We start from the raw sequence: 24,000 nt of genomic DNA, 5'->3' as shown, positions 1-24,000 counted from the left end.
CGTGTGTGCGTGCAGGTGTTACATATTTAAAGAACATCAGAGTACCTTTTCTCCTCACCTTCTCCCTGGCTGATAAGATTGGAGCATTTTGTAATGTCTGATGCCTGTCTGATGCCTGCAGGAGTATGTGTGCTTCTTGACCAGATGTTAATGTATTTCTGACTCCTTTGGCAAAACCATTACTGTACCTGCATGTGAGTGTGAAATATCTCATTAACGTTGACAAGGATTTACTCTGCTAGTTGGTTTGAAGTGTACCAACATTCAGATAAGCACGAGTTAGGAAAAGACGTTACATTTTCAAAATCCAGTGAGCATATTCCAAAAAACATGAAACACGTAGTACATCTCAAACCTCCAAGACAAGGAAAACAAAATACTCATCACTTTCTTTTGTTTTTGTTTTTTTGCCTCACATCAATTGTAAAAACAGTAGACTCCGAGGCCAAACGCTCTGAGGAATGCACCAGCATTTTTCTATTAATGTGAGCCAATAAAACTTTTAAATGTGAGCATTTTGTCCTCCTTGACTTGGAAATTTAAGTTTCATATTGTTTGGAATAAGCTCATTCAAATAAACACAATCTTTTGCTTATTTTGAACAAAAAATTGTATGTATTTAAATGTAAAAGCTTACAATCAGCACTTTCATATTCTGTAAAAAAAAATGAAAACATTTCTTTGGTCATACGAAAACACCAGCTGCTGTCATAAATTTACTGTCATACCAACCAACCCAAATTGAGACTGAATGAGCGAGAGACAGGGTCAGACTATGAGAGGGACAGAGACAGAGACAGAGAGAGAGAGATATGAGAGAGAGAGAGAGAGAGAGAGAAAGGCAAAGAAAGACAAACATGCGAGACAAAGAAGCAATACAGTGACCACCAGACAGACAGAGACGGGGACGGGACGGATGCGGGGTGTCCTGTAAATGCAGCATTGCGGTTGCTGTCTGCGATACAAGAGGCTGGCTCATAAATAATGTAGCAGCGATGGCCGGCCCTCCAGCAGATAAATACAACTATTCACACCAGGGAAACACCAAACGCTCAACTACACATAATTAATGGCTCTGTTTTCATACACATAATACAGTACAAGCGTACATCCGTGGCTGCACACACAGGCAGCCACATGTGTATTCATTGTGATACGCACAGATACATGCAAGCCATACATCACACACACACACACACACACACACACACACACACACACACACACACACACACACACACACACACACACACACACACACACACACACACACACACACACACACACACACACACACACACACACACCATGGCAACTCATGTCGACAGCCAAAGTGAAGCACTTCATCATAGCTGTATAGATATCCACATGTATTTAACTCTCAGAGTATACAAATGTAACCAAATGGATAACGCTCCATTTATCCATTTGGTTACAACCAGACTTAGTTACAGTTAATTTAGCAATTCTGTAATATGGCTAAATTAAAACTGGATTGTAGTGTGTATACTGCACCATAACCATTGGGAAATAACACAGCAATGATTCCATCAAGTTCAATCTCATTTAAACTTAAACACTGAAACATTGAAACAGCCTTTAACAGGACAGCGAAAGCAAATTAACACATATATGCAACTGATGCAAGTAGAATCATTTTGGACCTTAATTATCAAAAGCTCTTACTGGACACATTGTTGCACATGGGCAAATGTGCAACACTGTCTGTGCACATGGATGAGGGTCAGTCATTCAGAACTCTACACTAGCATTACATTGCATATTGCCCCTGTTAATTTGCTTGTAGCCTACTATTAATATGCGTTTTCCTTATGTTTCAATGTTTTGGTGTAAATAAACTTCTGAAGCAGATTACAATCTGTCTGGCCTGGAAGTGCCAAGAAAGGCAGATTAATTCTGATCTCTGAGGTTTATACCAACCAAGCTATATAATGAAATAACATTTTATCTACAGTACACTATGATAACGACTAATGAATACATTTTGCAGTTTGACTACTTTTTGCTTGCGACTGCGCACACACACACATCAACAACATGCACAGCTACACAGGCAGATGACCCAAACACATGAGTCAATTTGACCTGTGAGGGCCGTGACCTGCCCATTCACTGCTGCCCTGCTGCGCTCCATCACTTCCACTCTGTTTGGTGCTTTACTTTTTTCTTCCAGTTTGCTGCCGTCTGACCTGTATTAGCCTGCCGGTGGCCGCCAATGGCACACAGCCTATGAGCCGACGCAGTCGAGCATGAGGACAGCATTTCAGCACCACGACACAAACAGCTTATAGCTCCTCTTCTCTCGGCAAGCACAGGGAGCATCGTTATGAAGCGAGCCCAAGCGGATTTAGAAGCTATAAACGGTTCCTGCTAATTGGGCGTTATCTCATTTGAAACAGTAAAATGTAGCATGCGGTGCATGTAGCCACTGTGCACAAATTCTGACCAGATCTGTCGGGGTCACCTCTGCAGTATTTCTGGATTATATTGTGAAACAAGCAGCCTTTCATCATTCCAGCGTAGAACCCTACATGGTTTACACCTTGTTGATGAAACAAATCATCAACAAAAGACCAGAGAGGAACAGCACGTACCAGCGTACACGCTTGTAGCAGCAGTCTGAAAAGTTATATCTTCAGACTCCACCTCACCCCCTAGCACTCCTCATCCCTTGTATCCCTTCTTGTTGCCTTTTTTATACATACTAGTTACACTATGCAGATGTATCTTGGTTACTTGTTCACAATACTGTATGTTGTGTATGTCATTTCAGATGCTCAGTTTGAGGTTTACGGTACCCATAGTTACTTTGTAGCACTTAATTGTCTTTGCACTGTTGTTTGTTAACAAGGGCTCATGCCATTTATTCTGATCTTGCACTTTGGTCGCTCTAGATAAGAGCATCAGCTAAATGCCAAATCTTTTAATTGTCAAAAAGAAAAGATAAGAATGGGACACAGGAAAAAACAGCAGTAAACAGTTTGATGGAGGAGGTAGGTATTGGTGGCGTGTGTGTGCGCGTGTGTGCGTGCGTGTGTGTCCCGGGTGCACATGTAGGAAAAATGAAAGGATGTGGCATCTGCCAAAGGCTTTAAGTGATATATCACTCCATTCCGCTTCGTTTATTGTCACTCTGTCTGACTTAATTGGTTATGAGGAGCACTCATTAAGGGGAATGGCCTTGTTTATCGTCGCGGTGACGCTCGTTAAATGCACGTTCACTTTATTTATTTATTTATCTATCTTTAATGCCAGAGCAGATTACATTAGGCAAATGTACACGCAGTGTGTGTGTGTGTGTGTGTGTGTGTGTGTGTGTGTGTGTGTGTGTGTGTGTGTGTGTGTGTGTGTGTGTGTGTGTGTGTGTGTGTGTGTGCAAGAAGCAGTTTACATGCAGTGGCACAAAATAGTGTATTTTGCATGTGCCACATAATTTATAATGAAACAACGTCCAAAAAGGTTTTGGTGACATCATGGAAAACAAACGGGACTGCACGCACACTCATGAACAAACACTCACTCACACACATACTGTACTCACAGACACACACGCACACGCACACACACACACACACACACACACACACACACACACACACACACACACGTATCAAATATACCGGCATAGCAGCACAATATACGTCAAACGCAAATATAATGCTGCCTGTGCAAAAAATATAGGCACACTTTCTCCTCTCTGTTAAGTTATCCATTTGTAAGCGAGATTGTACAAATGGAACCAAATTTACAACTACATGTGTACACTCTCCCCATGTACAGTATGAACTCTAACACACACAAGGAGACATGGACACCCACAAGCAAACACCCACAGACACACACCATGACGGGTACCGTGTCGTACCTCTCTGCGTCGTGAGGCCCAGCAGGTTTGTTTGACTTTCCACACCACGGCCGCCACCAGTAACAGAGACAGGAAACAACTGCAGAGAGACACAGCAAAGGAATTAAGTAAGTCACATCCAAAATCACTTTATTCACCATCTACACAGTACAATCCTCAGTTTTTAGCGGCGCTAGCCGCTCTATACCTTTAGGTATAGAGCGGATCCTGCTCTATACCTGACTTTGTCCGTGTTCACCGTCAACGCTCTGATTGGTCAGACCCGTCAACGCTCTGATTGGTCTGACCCGTCAACGCTCTGATTGGTCAGACCCGTCAACGCTATGATTGGTCAGACCCGTCAACAAAGTGATTGGTCAAGCTTCACGTGAGTCGTGACACATGGCTATAAACACATTATAAACACATATCGATGACAAAATGTATCAAAGGCGCCGCTACCTTCACACAGGGTGTGATTTTTTATTTAACTCTGAGAGTACACTACTGAATCAAATAGAGCCTTACGGGTCCATTTGGTTCCGTTTGTATACTTTCAGATACAAATGGATGAATTATCACTGAGGATTTTACTGTGTACACTCACATCTAATAGGAACTAGGACATTTTGTTTTGTTTGGTTTTAATAAGGATATGAACGCAACGGTGAACAGAGACACACTTCCAAATTATCCCAGTGGAGTGCACAGGAGCTGAGGGCAACTAATGTTTACTCTCCTGGCTTGACCTTTTCTGCATGTGGAAAAACAAGGAGTGTTCCACAGAGGGGTAATCTCACATGAAATAACATTCTTTCCAAAGGAACTTGAATGAACGTATGTAGTTTCAAGTTTCATAGTGTTTAAAAATATGTTACTCTGGAGACAGTGCGCAGTATCTGTATTACATGTACACAGCTCTGTTGCAGTGCTGAATCTAGAGCTGACGGCTGAGGTTTACGGACAGAGCACATGGGAGGTGGATTCTGGGAGATTCTACGGTGAGATGCTGAACCGCAGCAACCACAAGCAGCTGGAAACTTTAGGGCAAAGGGAGGTCACGACTGTCCACTCCAACAAAGACTGGTGGATCTCTCTCTCTCTCTCTCTCACACACACACACGCACACGCACACACACACACACACACACACACACACACACACACACACACACACACACACACACTCACACTCCCCTATAAACGTCACACACAAACCCTGGGGTCAAAGTTATTTAGTCAAACACAAAGCTTCTCTCTCTTCAAGCACAGCTTCTTACAAGAGCTTGAAACGAGTGCATCCAGAGACGGCAAGCAACAGGAAGTCCCATTACAAACCTCACATAACAGCAGCTCTCAAACAATCATGCCCTTCATCACAGTGTGTGTGTGTGTGTGTGAGAGAGAGAGAGAGAGAGAGAGAGAGAGAGAGAGAGAGAGAGAGAGAGAGAGAGAGAGAGAGAGAGAGAGAGAGAGAGAGAGAGAGAGAGAGAGAGAGAGAGAGAGAGAGAGAGAGAGAGAGAGAGAGAGAGAGAGAGAGAGAGATGTGTCATCTGAGGGTGAAAGGCTCTATGTGTGTGTGACAGAGTGGTAAAGGGTATTAGTGCTATAATGAGCGTGACATTTCCAGGGGGCAGCCTCTTGAAGAGGATGCGGTCACAGGCCGTAAAAACCACAGTATTCACCAATTACACAACATCAGCCGTATAGGAAAGCCCCTCCATAACATGCTGCTGCTGAACTGTGGGAATATCCTGTGTGAAGAAGTACTGTAACTATTCTCACATCGAGAGGGGGCGCTAACTTTAGAGCAAAATACACAGTAAAATCCGTCAAATAAAACTGTTCATTTGACGGAGAGTGTGCACTCTCAATTGGACCCATTCATCGAGATATAGGCTAATTTAGATCTTTACAGTATTAATCAGATATGACGTTTCGATATGATCCATGGGGGATACTCGGTCAATAAAGAAGTCCTACTTAAGGGGGCAGGGTGGCGCAATTGGTAGCGCTGTCGCCTCACGGCTAGAAGGTCCTGGGTTTGATTCCTGCCGGGGATGCTGCGGGCGTGTTCTCTCCTCTGCGTCATCAGTGCCAATACCCTAGGTGGGGTTGGTGAAAGGGCCTTTCTGTGTGGAGTTTGCATGTTCTCCCCGTGTCCCCTAAGGTAGGTTTGCCCTCACAAAAAAACATGCAGTAATTCAGGTCTCTATACTGCCTCCCCGTGGTCAGCCCGGGCGCCTGATGGAGGTGAAAGGAACTGTTTGGAATAATGTGTTTCTTCCACGCGCTACATCCTACCGGGGAAACTCCCTCCTGTCAGGTGATAAGAAGCGGGCCTGCTCACTTCTCATGCGTTGAAGGAAGCATGAGCTCAGTTCGGGGCTCTCCCCAGGCTGGCAGAGAGAGAGTAGCGCCCAAGATTACAAGCTTAGAAATTGGCACTGGGTGAAAAATGGGTTACAAAATTGTGGGATAAAAAAAGAAAAATAATTAGTGTATGGGTTGTACTCCTAAATCAAAATCCTTTGTCAATCCCTTGAGCTGCAAAAAGATCACTTGTTGAATCCACCAAACAATTACGGTGAAATAATTATAGTGAAAGTTATGGATCGTTAAAGGTTACACTAATGCAAAAGACATGTTTTGAGAAAAAGGATTTTAAAGGGTTTTCATATTTTATCAGCTGAATTGCTTTTTTAGGAGATGCTTGTGACTATAATATAATGAATATGATAGTGAATTTGCATAACTCTTAGCTGCAAGATACATTCATGAATAAATACACACACACACACACACACACACACACACACACACACACACACACACACACACACACACACACACACACACACACACACACACACACACACACACACACACACACACACACACACAAAATGTATAATTGCTTAAAATCCATTTCCATCTATTTCCCTGTCGTAATTAGGATCCGCAGTCACAGTGTCAACTGACATTGTGAAATTGTTCACTAACTGGTATCTCTTGCTGCAGTGATTCAATTTGATGATACTATGGAGAGCTGTTTCCACACATTTCTTTTAAATCCATAGCAACACTGACACAACATTGAAGTGTGAAAGAATAGTGAAACATCTTTCTCATCTTTGTTGAAGCAAGCCTCAGTAGTCCAAGCCAATCACCAATAAACACAAAGTAATACTTCACAGACTGCAGACTACTTTTAGACACTACTTGCCTTTTAGACACAAATATTGGTCCAATGTTTCCATTACGGTGATCTCCCGCTGTTGTCCAGTCTCACCATGCTCTGCCTGGTCCAATCAGACCCTCACTTTCCACTTTACGTCTGTATTATGTCAATAACAGGCTGTGTGGCAACAGTCAGACATGGAACTATCAGAAGATAGTAGGTTGTTGAGTGTTGTTATTACCACTGGTAATAACAACACTCAACAGCCTTACCACTAAGGAGAGTAGGGGACAGGGGTCAGGCAGAGAGGAGAGGAGAGGAGAGGGAGAAACCTGATGAGACTGCACTGTCTACTCTATGGGTTTGTTTAACACTCCAGTAAGCCTGCATATGGCTTTGGGTTTAAGACCATTCAGGCACAAGTAATGGGAATCGAACTGATTGAACAACGGGGGGAGTGAGAAGATACTGAGTGTGTGTGTGTGTGTGTGTGTGTGTGTGTGTGTGTGCGCGTGCGTGCGTGCGTGCGTGCGTGTGTGCGTGCGTGCGTGCGCGTGTGCGTGTGCGTACATGCTTATGTGTGCAAATTCTGCAATATGTGTGTGAATTCAGCAATCTACTCATTTTAGCAGGGTACCACGGTTCGTCAGTCAGCCCTCTGCTATCGAACAACAGCAAAAATGGACTCCAGAACACACACACACACACATGCGGATGCACGCACGCACGCGCACACACACACACACACACACACACACACACACACACACACACACACACACACACACACACACACACACACACACACACACACACACACACACACACACACACACACACACACACACACACACGTGTAAAAACAATCATCCAAGGTATTGGACAACACAGTGTAACACCCCCCAAAACAAAGAAGGGAAAAAAGCACAATCAATAGTCTATTCTCTCAACATTATTCGCACAGCTTATAGCCTATTGGGAAACAAGTCGACACATATACAAGCAACACATCAACACACACCAGTTACAGGTTCAAATCTGACACAGAAGTTCATTGATTCATCTCCAGTGCAAAAGGCAGGGAGAATAGGAGAGACGACAGACTTATCAGGCTTAACTACTTACAACCTGCCGTCTCTATTTTAGGCATGCCATTATTTCACATTATGTATAAAGAATATAAAATAAATCACAATATTCTAAAATAGGTAAAATATCTCACCTACAAGATCACATCTTGTCACTATGTTTGTGACTTGTTGTGAGTTTGTAGATTGGCTATTTTCTTCGTACAATGAAGTATACTGTACTGTATTAAGCTTAAGTGTTTAAGGAAGACAGACTGAGGAGAGACTTGCAGTCAAGCAGAGAGACAGGCATCCATAGAGAGACAAACATTCAGGCAGGGAGACAGGCAGTCAAGCGTCCAGGCAGACAGACAGAGAGAGAAACCGACAGTCGGGCAGCGAGAAAGTCAAAGAAGTGAGAAGAAAAGACAGTTAATTGCTAATCAAGCGTGGAGAGCAGAAGACTAATTGGTCCAAGTTGAACTGCAATGTCACCAATTAGCAAGACTGGGAGGAGAGGAAGCACCATAAGTGCCACTTCATTATCACCATCCCCTTTATTCTCTGCCTTGTTTAGACATGACAAACGGTGGGTGGAAGGAGAGAGAAACACAAAGAGAGAGAGAGAGAGAGAGAGAGAGAGAGAGAGAGAGAGAAAGACACAGAAGCTATGTTTCATGTATTTAGCACATTTTGTAAATACTGCATGTAAAGTACATAACATTACTCAAGTCAACACACCACTTGACCATGATGATGTCATCAGTGGCAGTCTTGTTCACTGTAGTACAGAGCAAATACTAGCCATAGTAGAGACTAACACACACACCTAACGCACACTCACACTCTCACACACACACACACACACTCTCTCTCTCTCTCTCTCTCTCTCTCTCTCTCTCTCTCTCTCTCTCTTTCTCTCTCTCTCTCTCTCGTACAGACACAGACACAGTTATTGTGGGCTGAGTGGCAGGATCAGAAATCAGACTCCATTGTCAGTCTTTCCCCCAAAACTTTCTCATTAGATCTTCTGTCCCCCGTCGTGAGATTTGTGTGCCCTCCGAGGACAAACATCTCAGAACCGGTCAACATCACAGAGACAAAAGCTCTGCACTGTTGTTGTCTGCTGCTGGCTTTAGACAGGAAAAGAACACTGACTGGGCCACATGGTACGTCTGGTAGTGGTACGTCTGGACCCCCTCCCATTTAGACCCTGTTTAGACAACAACAGTCTCTAGAGAAAACGGCAAAATAAAATATCAGATTGGGCCTTTTAGACGGCAACTGTGTTTTCGGGGGTTGAAAACGCAATACAATGAAACCCCCTTGCAGAGTGGAAATCTTTGAAAACGCCCCGCCTTCCGTCTCCATGTAAACGGCCAATACGGGAGAAACGTGTGACATCATGGCTCACGCCACGTGCGCTATTACATCGATATAAATAAACAGCTGTGATAGGAACGCATGCGCATGCGTGACTGGTCTATCTGGCAGCGCGTCACACCACCACCTAGCATGCACACTACAGCGCTTTCAATCACTGTTGTGTCACCGTGTAAACGCAGAATAAAAAGTGAGAACGCACTGGCACTCGCACCAGCCAACCTGACCCAATCATAACTGTTAATCTGACATGGGCCGGGTTTGATACAATGATTGACATCCTACATGCGCAACACATCAGGCTCACATTTACATCATTTTAGTTTTAATTTTTTTTTAGTTTAGATTTTGGCTTTCACTTAAGTTTTTTCACTTTTTTTTTTTTCAGTCAACAAAATATTTTGTTTATTTTTTGGTTTTATTTTACTTTTATTTCACTATAATAACAGGTAGGTAATACTGATCAAATAGGAATCAAGATTCTATAACTGCGTTGCCTATTTCTCTCATCAAATGTTGTCAGAAACATATTTTAGTGTACTACAGACTAGCTATAACATGCGAAAATCTGTGACCAGGCCACCATTGTTTCCTGCCTGATAATGGACTGGCACCGCCCAACTTGCATGTGTCACTCTGAGCTGTATTATATTATTCAGTACTGTATTATTCATCTCCATTCATTCTTCTATAATGAACTGAGAGATTCCAGACTATTTCAAATGTTTTTATTTGTCTGGCAATGTCAGGCTACACAGTGAAATCCTCAAGTGTTTATGTGTCCATTTGTAACTCTGACAGTGTACAAATGTAACCAAATGGACCCGACCTCGTTGACATTTGTTGTCCGCCTTTGAAAATAACATGTCTCGGCCAAAAATACATGGTAAAAAAAAAGTACACAGGAGTTGAGATACAGGATTTTTAAGTAATAACTTAACGAGGACGTGAATGGAGCAGTACATTTCCGGATAGCGTTATCTCTGGTTCTGTGTGAACATTTTTGTTCATTTCCGTCATTGGCAGTGTGGGCCTTTGCAGAATCGGGCGTGAATTCCCGTCCATGGCAATGAAAGTTAACTGAGGAATTTACTGTGTACCCTCAAATGTACAGTGTGATACTACTGGTGCTACTGAACATCTGAACTGGTTCATTTTATCAACATATGGTACCCAAACTTAATGTCACACTCTACCCTGTTGTACTTTAGTGTTTCACAACTGGTGGTAGGGCTACAAGTAGTTATTCTTACTCGGAGACACACATGTGTGTCAGCATTTTATAAAATGATAAAGCCAGTTGGGACCTTACCTGAAGAAGGTGACAAAGAACTGAACCAGGTCCATGATGCTGTTGTGTTGAGAGAAGGCAATCTGTGTTAGAGTAAGAAAGGAGGGGGGGGGGACAGTTAGAAAAATACGTTAGTTTAGCTAAAGTATGGCTTTGAAACAATGAGGATGCACCAACCCTAGCCCCAACCCCAATGAGGCCTGAGGGAACTTAGGGCTGACCACATTTGAAGCAAGTTTGCTTTAAGGCATGTCACATGCGCAAACACACATGGAAACTCAACGTAACAATTAACAAGAATTAATTGCATAACATATGCAATGTAAGAGTGGGTGTGTTCAGTGTTGTAGTGCTACTTTTAGAAGCGGGGGAGCGTACATGCATGCGCAGTATATATATATATGTATAATAATACACGATCTATCTATCTATCTATCTATCTATCTATCTATCTATCATATGCATAGGCCTATATGCTAATCTATGTGATCTATCCATCTATCTTTCAACTTTTGCAATGAGATGAAGCGATTTGATATCAGATATTATATAGGCCTATTATAATAAATAGTGTTGTTGTTGTTGTTGTTGTGCACATTAAACATTGTGAGCTTGAAGGTCTGCTATTCTCAAATTTCCGAAATGTATATAGGGTTGATGAAGTGCTTTTGTATCAAAATCCACGTAGTAGTAGTAGTACTAGTAACTAAAGTTGTCAAATAATTGTAGTGGAGTATTATACTCCACTACAATTATTTGATCGCGTGGGGGCACGGGTCCACAGCCCCCACGCTCAACTGATGAGACCCTCAGATCGGGGCCCAATCTAATTTCCATGACTATAGCGCAAAGCAGCTCTCTGAAGGTTTAAATGGTGCCCGCGACGGCCGTGAGAGAGACGCATTCAACGAGCCGGCCGTTAACACCTATAGAACAACAGGCAGGAATTTAACACCCCCACCCAGCCATCAGCCCTTGTAAACCTGCTCTGTATAGTTTGATGTGTAAACCGTCCTAATGTGACAATAAACCTGATTCTTCTTGTTTCTTGTTTCTTGAAATTCTTTTAGTTTGATTGATTTTACTGTATAACTAAAATTAAACGAAAATAGCACCTTTCATAACATGAATGCAGCTCAATCTCTAAAATAATTAAACTGTTTAAGGTGTTTTTTTTAAAGTTTTATTGCAATTACTGTAAAGTTTATTTTACCTTCCTTATAAATTATAATGGCCCTATAACTAAAATGAAACGAAAATAGCACCTTTCATGACATGAATGCAGCTATACATTATAATGGCTCTCTATAACTAAAATGAGAGACTCAGAGGCAAATATTGTTTTTCTCCACTACAATTATTTGAAAACTTTAGTTGCTAGTTACTTTGTAGATTTTGATTATTATTACAAAACAAACAGTAACCACTTCAGCCCATATCGCTATTTGAAAATAGAAGATCTACAAGCTATCAATGCTCACGAATCACATTTGAGGCATTGTGAGCTTATAGATATAAGCTGCTATTTTCAAAAGATTTGTATACATTGAAAACTTGAAATGGGACATTTTGTATAATGAGTACTTTTACTTGGTACTCTAGAGAACCAAGTAAAAGTACTCTACATTTTTAAACATTTCTACATTGCATTGATACTTTTACTTAAGTAAAACATTTGAGGATGGGACACACTGAAGGATGGGTAGAGTGTTGTTAATGTTTTATGGTCATTTAATTAATTAATTAAGCAAAAAAAAATCGCGCGCGCTTCGCGCACGTGCATGGTCGGCGACGCTGTGGGTGGGGGGAGGCGGGGGAGGGGCGAGTGGCGATCAAGTTCAGCCCCCATGGCCACGCACAAAAGTCGGCGTGCCTGGGAGTATAAGTAGGCCTACAATATTTGCCTCTGGATGTGGAGTAGAGGTAAAAGTATTGAAAATTGGAAATACTCCAGTAAAGTAAAAAAAAATACCTCAAGTACTTAAGTAGGCTACAGTACTTAACTTAAGTATTTGTACTTAGTTACTTTAGCTCTGTCACTGTCCCCCTATAACCATTGAACGCCGACACACGCCCACAATAACAGAATATTAAAGTTTTCAATCTATCAGATGTACATCTATAGACAGACAACAAACTAAACAATATAATTGAGAACAGAAGTTTAAACACAGCTCCAGTCGCCCGCCCGGTGGTCGCGATGCGGCCGTGAGGAGATGCCCCACTGGCGACTCGTAGATCTGCTATTTTCAAGCTGGTGTAGGCAGCAGGTTCTCTGGTGCTTTTCCCGCAGCATTCGCAACTTATATGAATGTTCTTATTTAGTAGCTGTGCATGTTAAAGTATTGAAGATTGTTAAACTCAGTCTAGGTCTAGGACAGTGGTTCTCAAACTTTTCAAGGACCCCCAAAATTATATGTATTTGGCCGCGGACCCCCATCTAAAAAAAATTGTTTCAGGGACCCCCCCCCCCCAGAAGCAAAGATTTGAGTTACAAATGTTCTCTTTAACAATATATATATTCAAAGGTTTGCACACATTTTCACGATTTTTCAAAAATAGCAGATCTACAAGCTCATAGCACGGCGCTCGGTGCCGCGCTATGAGCTTGTATCTGCTATTTTTGAATAGCCAAAGTATAAAAGGTTGAAATTATTGTGATGCTGTATTACCACATTTTTGCTGGGGACCCCCTACCCCCTCAAGGACACCTGGGGGTCCCCGGACCCCACTTTGAGAACCACTGGTCTAGGAGGTCTGAATTGGCATGTACGTGCTGTCCTTCGAACCCTCTCCTCGGGCAAAGGAGAGGAGCACGGCATGTGTGTGTGTACGCGCGCGCGCACGCACGCACACACACACACACACACACACACACACACACACACACACACACACACACACACACACACACACACACACACACACACACACACACACACACACACACACACACACACACACACACACACACACACACACACACGTCTCTCTCTTTTTCCTAAATAGTCAGTGTATATGTCGCTCAACTAATAGCGAAGCATCAAAGGGATGCCCGTAGACACATATATATATATATATATATATATAGGCCTATATATATATATATATATAGATCTGTCTCCGGGCTCAGGAAATACGGCAACATGATTTTTTCTGTAACTTGTTAATTTGTGTATATAAAATATAGATTCCCTGTCGAATCTCCTAATTACACCAACATTATTCTTGTGGAGTAGGTAGTTTGTGCTTTTTTATTAAGAGGTATTAAGTTCGCTTTGGTCATTTCTAGCATGGGGAAACACCGAGTGGTGCTCTCCGTCACAGAGTGCCCTATGACGGGCTCATGGAGAGCAGCGTGGGGGGGTAGCGACCAGACGGCCCGTTCAGTTATTTAGCAGCTTGTTTATAAACATTCTGCTGATTTGTTTTCCATAAGTAGGTTATGTAGTAACTAAATATAGACGTATTTCTCATCTACAGCTGGTATTTTTCATTTTTGACTTCATAATGCGCATCTGTTCGCACAGCCCGTTTTTGTCTCGCCTCGAGTGAGACAGACGTCTGGTTCTCTCAGTGTCTGCAACTCAAATGGCCATTCTGTGTGTGTGGAATGTCTGACGTTGAATTGTGGGCGGGCACTCGGCAAAATGTTTTATAGGTGGGCGGAGCTAACAGCCAAATTCCTAGCATAACTCGCAGGAGGAGATGTAGGAGTGGGGTTTACACACCCACTCAAAAATATATAATGTCTTGCAGTGATAGTTAAGAAAGTTTTTTTTTTTTTTTACCATAGAAACATGTTGAATCAATGTTGTACGTGATCAAAAATTCTAATTTACCATGAAACAACCAAATCATAGTTTGTGAGTATGCATGACGCTAAAAAAGTCCGGAGTGTTAATTTAACTCTGAGAGTGTACAAATGTAACCAAATGGACCCCTACGAGTCCACATGTGGATTCACCCAGCCGTTACATAATATCTGCTCTCCTAAACACGTTCCCATATTCTGGGACATAATCTTCATTCTGTGGATTAATTTCTCTCCTCCTGTACCTGAGGCCAATGCCTTACATAAGAAGAACCGTTTGAACTCCTGGCAGAAAAATGTATTACGCACACAAATGTAAACAAATACACTAAAGGTATATTTTATAGACTGTATACATTTACCCTTTCAGATATCCAGTGCAGATGTCTTGTGTCTAAATATTTCATTTCATGTTTATTCATTTTGTATTGGCTCTTAACCCTTATTGGCTCTTAACCAAGGTTGCCATGTCCGCTTATTATAAGCGACTTTGATCTTGTTTTTCTGTAAAATTGCTTGTAAATATTGGTAGTTGTGGGTTGCTTTTTTGGGCTTGCTTCCTAATGTTGTTTAAACCAGTGATTCTCAAACATTTTCATGTCAAGGACCCCCAAATAAATATAAATATATATTTTTCCCACGTAAAAGATATTCCACATTTTTGTATGCTCATGTGGCCTAGTAGCTTCTTTTGGGCTTGTTTTCGTAGACCTGGTTGCTTATTTCTCTCGCACAATCTGGCAACACTGCTCTTAACTCTTACTGGCTCTTAACCCTTACTTTTACCTCTTATGTTTCACTGTTACTGCTGTTGCTACTATTACTGCCTGATTTTCCCCCGAGGGATCAATACAGTTTTATCTGATATCATCTCATCTTATCTCATAACATGCTCCCTGCTGTGTAAGAACAAAGCTTTGGCCGTCAGCTATAAAACTCATGTTTAAACTGCCACACGTTAAACAAGATTATTTACAGATATAATTGATTTGCTATTCTCTCCCCATTACCCTGTAGGCCCAAAACACAAAACACAATCCTATCAGAGCACACACACAGACTCCTAATTCCTGATAGAGAGCCACAGGATGATCTAGCATGTACTGTAATTGTATTTAATCCCATACTCTTCACAAACAAATATACGGTTTGTCGACGGCAAAACCCTGAGTGTTCATTTAAATCTGATTATTATTATTAATTACTATAACTTTAATTAACGTCAGAGTAGTGTTTTGGTTATGGTCGAGAGGCAGACCTGCACACTATTCATCCATGCTTGGCTGGGTTTGTGAATTGTTTTGTGAACATTGTTGTCTCCGCCAGGCCGATAGGCATGGCGAGAGAGTATGTTTTACCCTCCGTCCGTCCGTCCGTCCGTCCGTCCGTCCGTCCGTCCGTCCGTCCGTCCGTCCGTCCGTCCGTCCGTCCGTCCGTCCGTCCGTCCGTCCGTCCGTCCGTCCGTCCGTCCGTCCGTCCGTCCGTCCGTCCGTCCGTCCGTCCGTCCGTCCGTCCGTCCGTCCGTCCGTCCGTCCGTCCGTCCGTCCGTCCGTCCGTGTGTGTGTGTGTGTGTGTGTGTGTGTGTGTGTGTGTGTGTGTGTGTGTGTGTGTGTGTGTGTGTGTGTGTCCGTCCTTCTGTCTGCGACCAGCTAATCTCCGCCACCGTTGGCCCGGTCGCTGTGAAACTGCACACACACACTCCCTGGATGCCACAGCAGAACCTCTGCCCCACATTTTTCAGATCAGCCTGTCATAGCGCCACCATGAGGCCGACTTTTGCAAAACACATTTTTTAATGTTACTCCTACAGATTTTCTCCAAATAACACACAAATCGGTACACAGTATCTCTATAGCCATGTGATCAACACGGATCTGTCCGATTTTCCATATTCCATCCTGATTGGCTAAGATTGGCTTCCAAAGTTAGCAGGATTGGTTCATTTTGAACAAAATGCCTCAAATCATGAACGCAGCATGCACTTTCCGTGCAATTTTCCACGTACATTCCCACTTGGCCCAGGAAGAAATGTCACTTGAAAACTTTCAAATCAGCACTTTCAAATCAGCCTCATGGTGGCGCTATAACAGCCCGATTCACGCTTTTAGCTATAACTGCACCGATCTGCGTGCAACTTTGCATGCACACTCCTTAGAGGCCAAGGAAAAACCTTTGCCGTGCATTTTTCACATATGCCTTTTAGAGCGCCACTAGGAGGCTGAGTTTTGAAAAACACATTTTTTGCTCTTTCTCCTTCAGATTCTGTTCAAAAATCACGCAAATCGGTACACAGTCTCTCTATAGTCATGTGATCAAGATGGATGTGTCCGATACTTCATATTCTATCCTACTTGGCTAACATTGGCTTCTAAAGTTTGCAGGATAGGTCCGTTTTGAAGAAAATTCCTCAAATCATGAACGCAGTGTGGGATTTCTGTGAAATTTTGCACACACATTCCCACTAGGCAGAGGAAGAAATGCCACCCTTTTCACATTGGCTTGTTATAGCGCCACCAGCTGGTCTACTTTAGCAAACCACATTTTTGGAACAAAATGCCTCAACTCATGAATGCAGTGTCCGATTGCCGTGCAAGGCCTAAGAAGAAATGGCACCCTTTTCACATTGGCCTATTATAGCGCCACCAGGAGGCCATAATAACCTAGCTGACCTGGCGGAGACTTGTGCTCCGAGGAGCACTTTTTCTAGTTTTTGAAATGTTTTAACTGACATATGAAGGGTTATCTCAATCACATTCGATGCACTATGATCAGCTACTTTTGCCCCAGTGATAATAATTGGTAAAAAATGTACTACCTCGAGGTTGCTGCCTCAGGTCAAAGGGCCAGATTAATGTACAGTACATGAAACCCCTTTCGTGCAATTTGTGCTCACAATCTGTATTTAATGAATGTCTAATTTACAGCAGCTACTTGCGCATCATCAGCGGCTAGGACATCCTCCTAGTCACATTTTTCCGTGTGAAGCAGAGCTTAAAAGGTGTCATTGAATGGTGCAATCTGTGCAACACAGAGCCCTCAACGAGAATGAAGATAAAAGATGAACTCAGTGATGCTGAAAGTGATTAATGTAGAACAGAACGTTACAACATTTTGGAGGGACACAATGCAAGTCCTACTGAGAGGAATAGGATTTGGATGACTATTGCTCATAAAATAAATGCATTAGGAGTCACAAAATGAACTCCTAATGATGCAAAAAAAAAAAAAGATAGCAAGACATAAAACGATGAACAAAAGATACTTTTTGCTCATAAATATCAGCCAACTCAAGCAGTGGTAGACCACCACATGGAGCTGACCACATCGTAAAATCATCAGTGTTCATTTATCCATATATAACTCTGAGAGCTAAATTAACACTGAGGATTTAAAAGTGCAGCAGAGTGTGTGAAATGCATAATGAACTTGTCATATCTCCTCCCCTTATGTGTGAAATCCTCTCTTATATACAAAGGAGAGAAGAGCACCTTGTGGTGACACACATGGTGTGCTTCAAATGACAAGCAAACTGCCCTTCCAAGCCTGTGCAACTATTTGATAAATAACACACGTTTCTAGGTGCAGAATGTGTCTGGAATGAGATGCAAAAAGACTGCAGTCCAAATTCAAATGGTTTCATATACTGTAGCACCCTTGGCTTTGGTGTTAAGAAAGCCTGGGGAATCTCAAGGAAACATTTTCAGGATGAAATAAAAATTCTTTGAGGTGCTCAGGCAATAACTAGGCTCTACCAACACCTCCTCTGAATAATAACCCTACTCAGCTCTGACATAACAAAACTATACATCATGACAAAGTATAATAATGGAATACATAAAGAAACAAATGGTCAATAAACACATCAATAACTAGAAAGCGGTGCTCCGCAGAACGTACAGTACTGTATATTTCTGCTAGGCTGGGTGAGCTACCCAGGGCTGTTTAAGTCGGGCTGTAGCCGTCAGGACCTGAGGAAGCTACGGGGGGACGTAGTGTTTGTACAACATACGGTTGCATTTGTGGCGCCCCCTATGAGCAGAAGAGAAAGCACCTTTGGAGGTGCACTCTACAGAGGCCCCTCAACATAATGATTCCAATTTGGGGTTGACTGGATTCTGCGTTCATATGTGGCTTCTTTTTCTTTTTTTAATAGGCCCATCCCACTCATACTGATTATCAAATGACTCCTGAGATCATAGGTACCTATAATGTGGTGAAAAACTAAAATCATGTCTCTGACAAACAGTAAAAAATGTTGTGCCCCCTGTGGGTATAAGTGAAATCGCTTTTTGCTCTGCATTGTTTAGACTCTTTAGACAAGCCGTTCAAGATCCCCAAACTTTGGAAGCCAATACAAAAAAGTCAATATGCTACATGTATATCACATGACTCCAGAGATAATGTGTAGCGATTTGTGCTAGTTTTGGACAACAGCTGTAGGTATAGGCATGTAATAAAAGAAAGTAAATATGCTACATGCTTTTTTTTGTTTGGTCTTCCCAGTCTGTGATTTGCGAAACAGTGTGAAAGGAGTCTCCCACACTAATGCTGTTTCCTAAACAATAAGCACAATATGTAGGTTTTGTTTAGGTTATTAGAATTATAATTCTAAACCTATGTTCTTCCTATTTATAAATACAGCCAACCAGTTGAAAAAATAGCCTTTGCTTTTATGAAAAATCCGAGACCATTAGGGTTGTTATGGAAGATGCTTCTGTACATCAATAATTAAGCAATAGAACATTGATACAGTATTATGTATATGGGTCAAACTAGCAATATGTATTGTAATATTCTATTGCTAGTTTGACCCATATACATAATACTCTTCAAATTTATAAAATGACTGACAACTTTAATCCATGTTGATTCCACAGCTCTGGATATATTGTGTAGAAACATTTAGACAGTTACTGAGGCTATGTTGATACAGACCTGTAGCTCCACCTTACTAATACTTTGTTGTGTGTCAGTGTCTTGCACCAGAAATAGCACACCTACAAGCATACCGTGACGTGCAGCAATGTGTTATGGGCTTGGACATCGGCCTTCCACGGCGCAAGACAAGATGTGCATCCAAGTTCAAATCAGGCTTCATTTTGAGTAATATGTGTATGTGTATGGAATTTTATACGTTGAAGAGCCGGAAGGGAGGTAAGCGCTGGAAAATATATTATATAGCTCTTTCTGTTTGCAGAGCCAGCGTTAGCAGACAAGCAAAGTTAGTCGCTAAGCTAAGCCTCATTGGTTGTTCTTATTCAGCAACAACAACGGATTAGTGGTTTAGATACAGTAACCAGCAATCAGCGAGAGAATCGCTACAAATGCAAGATAAAGATGTAGAATAATTTGCAGCGATAGTGTGCGTTTAGTCACAGTCGAAAATGCACAATCAGCAGAATATCGGTCGACTGCTGACGCTTTCCCATGCAGTACACAACAAAGGAAATGACGCAACGCGTTTATTTGTGTTCATAGGGCAGTGGTTCTCAAAGTGGATTCCAGGGACTCTTGGGGTTCCTTTAGGGTGGTCTAATTTGACCCTTACAAGTCTGTAACTATGACAGTATACAAATGGAACCAAATGGACCCGCATTCGTATACAGTCAGAGTTAAAGGGAGACCTTGAAATGTAAAAGTTTGAGAACCATTGTCATAGGGATCCTCAGTACAGATATTTTACTTATTTTTTTCTCAATCTCCACATCATCTGCTAAGATCAGTCAGTGAATTAGCACAAACACTCTGCACACATGATCTGCTCCGAAGACACTCATAGCTCAAGCAGCCGGTCAAACCAAAAATATTAAAATAAAAATCAATATGATACCTTCGCCCGTCCATGATAATATCGTGATATTTTTTATATTGCGTTACCGAAAATATTGTTACATCCTTGATAGGAGTAGTAGTAAAAAGTGTGTTTTAATGATTCAAAATGGTGGAAAATCTAATTACAGTAGGCGTAAAAGGGGAATGGCCATATTATATGGAGAGACACATCATGAGGCAGGAAGAATACAGGGGAAAATACATTTTGATTGTACGACATACGTTTCAAGAGTTACTGTATAGGCGAAACCGTAAAGCGGGCTGCTATAGCACCACCATGAGGCAGATTTATTGTGCATCTGCACAAAAGGTTTGATGCAGATCAGTCCAGCGATTTGTGAGACTAGCTAGATTCACACAGACAGCCAGACTGTCACCAGCCTTCGGCCTGGAGGAGAGGATAACCGTACATTTTCTTATTTATTTTTAGTAGACTCCAGTGCTCTGTGTTGTGCTTCATTCTGTCCAATTTGGTCATTTATTGGACCCAATCCTCTGTCAGTGGATAGGCAGACTGTGATAATCAACTCTGACAACAAAGGAGTTAGGTCTGATCAAGGGGCTGTCAAGGATGCCTTAGCCAATAACGGGCATCAGTATAATTCCATAGACCTCAGGACAAAGGCATTCTGCAGTCTAGCCTGATTTATACTTTGTTGTACGACAGTGTCGTGCGCTGAAAATATCTACAAGCTCACAGCGCATCGCGTTGTGAGCTTGTAGATCGGCTATTTTCCCAGGAAGAATGAGCAAGGGTTCTGGAAGAACCGATGGTTTCCGTATGGATTTTAAATGTCTGGAGTGTAGTGGGAAAATGGATAACATTGTCATTGTTCTATACTGTCAAAAAAGCCAAATGTATTTTGGTAAAAGAACTCTGAAAAGACAAATACTTTAATTAGAACATTGTACTTTGTGATTTGTTGCCCACTTAAGGTGATTCCGCTTGAAAGAAAAAACTTCCAATACGATGACATGAGAAACAAAGTCTCTCCAACCATATGAGTTAAAAGACGTGACAGCATGCATGCCAGCAAACAGATCCCACAGTCCCAAAATCACTCCAATGACTTGTGGTCGCACCACAACTCCAAAAAGCTGTCAGTGAAAACCCAGTTGGCATATCCCAGTACAGCTGACAGCAATCACAAGAGAGACGGTCCAAAAAGACAATGTGGTACTAAAAAGGTGATTAATTCCAACAACTGCATGTTAAGTTATCCACTTAAGCAGTGTAATAGTGAAAAAGCCAATCTACATGCTCAAAACATGTGTTTTTTATGAACATTTTGAAAATGTTTTAGTTTACCTGACAATGGTAAGTTGTGTGCATTTCTATAGCACCTTTCTCCAAAGTGCTCAAAGACACTTCACTCTACACAAAGCCAGGAGGAGCCAGAGATTGTACCGGGAACCTTGCAGCTCCCAAATGGCCACTCTACCTCCTGAGCCACAGCCGGCCCTGTGGGCTAACGATTTACTTAAAAAATACTTTCTATGTTACCTTTAAATGGACCTAATGGCCAGAACGCCAGTGAGTCATTGTCTGAGATTGACTCTTCTGAGGATAGAGTATGTGTGTGTGTGTGTGTGTGTGTGTGTGTGTGTGTGTGTGTGTGTGTGTGTGTGTGTGTGTGTGTGTGTGTGTGTGTGTGTGTGTGTGTGTGTGTGTGTGTGTGTGTGTGGACCTACAGTAAGTGGTTTATGGGCATTTGGGCAGGAGGTAAAATGCTCTGACAGTGAAAAGCGTGGAGAAAAGCTGATTTTGGTCCATGGGGACGCAGCATTAAAGAGGCGTGTACAGTATGAGAGGAAAGAGCCTGGCTGGCTTTGCAGTCACTGTGCACGCGCACACACATACACAGGGAAGACATGCTGTATATGTCAACGAGCACGTGCCCCCCCTCTCTCTCTCACACACACACACACACACACACACACACACACACACACACACACACACACACACCAAGCACGGCCAGTCTCCCAACCACAGGGCGGCTGCACCCAGCCCCGCCGTCATTTGAATTTACAACAACTGCAGTCGCTGAAGCCAACAACCATCAATAAACTGTTTACACCACATCCAATTCCCCCCCCATGCGCACGCACGCACGCACGCACGCACGCACGCACGCACGCACGCACGCACGCACGCACGCACGCACGCACGCACACACTCAAGCAGTGTTAATTTGTCCATTTATAACTCTCCCAGAGTTAAATGAACAATGAAGATTTTACTGTATGAAAGTGAAACCTATTATGAAGAACTACAGTTATTCAGTACATAGCTGAACAAAGTGTGTATTTGTGTGTGGTGATCAGTCACACACTCACGGGGAATGTCACGCCAAGGGCAATAGTACACTAAAGCTATGACCTTTAAACACATTCAAAGCGTCTTAGCTTAAAAGGTTTCATTGAATGGTGGAATCTGTGCAACATTGGAGCCCTCAGCCCAACTAAATGTATTAGGAGTCACAAAATGAACTCCTAATGATGTTAAAAAAAGACAGATAAAATAGATAATAAAATACTAGCCACTTCGTCTAGTGGTAGACAACAACATGGAGCTGACCCTCAATCCTCAGTGTTCATATATCCATTTGTAACTCTCAAGAGTTAAAGGTAAGTGTTTAACAGCTATATATTCTGATAGTATGGAGTGTCTGTTCAGTATCTGGAGTCTCCCTGTCTCTCCAGCTCTTTAATAAATAGATTTTCAGGTTGTGATACCAATGTTATCCAATCAGGACAGAGAACTCACACAGAATACATGATAAACAAGTGAAATTGGAAGTAATGACACAAAGAAATGAGCAGACAAAATAGGAAGCTGATAAATGGGTACTGTCTCCAGATTGGCTGAAATTGGCAACCCACCAGAAAATATTTTTTTTGTTTATTAAAGGTGGAGAGACGGGGAGATCCCTGTTACTGAACAAACACTCCAATGTAATGATTCATATCAGAATACATGCTTTAACCTTTCCACTTTTTTTGTTTTAACCAAAAAATATCGCTTACCCTACCTTTAAATAAACACTCACGATTTTAAATTGCACAAACGCACGCACATGCATGCAAACGCACGCTTGCACGCACGCTTGCACGCACGCACGCACGCACGCACGCACGCACGCACGCACGCCCAGTGAACCCTGTTTCTTCTCTAGAGAGAATGCAATTGTTTGCGAACAGATATTAACACACCATTCTGGGTGACAGTGTCGTCCAGCAGTCTTGCAATCGCAATTACCCCAGAGAAAGGGACAGAGAGAGATGGAGAGAGAGAGAGAGAGAGAGAGAGAGAGAGAGAGAGGGAACAAACCAAAGACATGGGGAAATAAATGGAAGACAGAAGGAGGGGAGATAGAGATAGAGGGGAAAGGTGGAGAGGAGGACCAATAAGAGAAACATAAAGGGGACTCAAAGGACCAGAGTTCCACAGTTCGGTCATTAATGGAGGCCTATGGCAGCCCCTGGGGGACAAACCTACGAACAGTGACAGAACTGGGCCATCCTCGGAGCCGAGGCCCGCTTGTTAAAAGCTGAAAGTGAGTT

The 24,000-nt window shown here is 42.3% G+C and overlaps 1 protein-coding gene across 1 annotated transcript in view; it reads right to left on the bottom strand.

The window, feature by feature from the left end:
• LOC311058033 (attractin-like protein 1) overlaps positions 1 to 24,000 on the bottom strand; it is a 337,913-nt gene that overhangs the window by 106,672 nt on the left and 207,241 nt on the right. The window contains exons 26-27 of the mRNA XM_084075308.1: positions 10,809 to 10,870; positions 3,887 to 3,965 (exon numbers count right to left, since the gene is read on the bottom strand). Of these exons, the coding sequence (XP_083931434.1) occupies positions 3,887 to 3,965; positions 10,809 to 10,870 (141 nt within the window). The remainder of the gene's footprint in view (positions 1 to 3,886; positions 3,966 to 10,808; positions 10,871 to 24,000) is intronic.

Source organism: Gymnoscopelus microlampas (genome assembly GCF_963454915.1).
Source record: "Gymnoscopelus microlampas genome assembly, chromosome: 13".
Classification (NCBI taxonomy): domain Eukaryota; kingdom Metazoa; phylum Chordata; class Actinopteri; order Myctophiformes; family Myctophidae; genus Gymnoscopelus; species Gymnoscopelus microlampas.
This window is presented reverse-complemented; position numbering and strand designations above follow the sequence as displayed.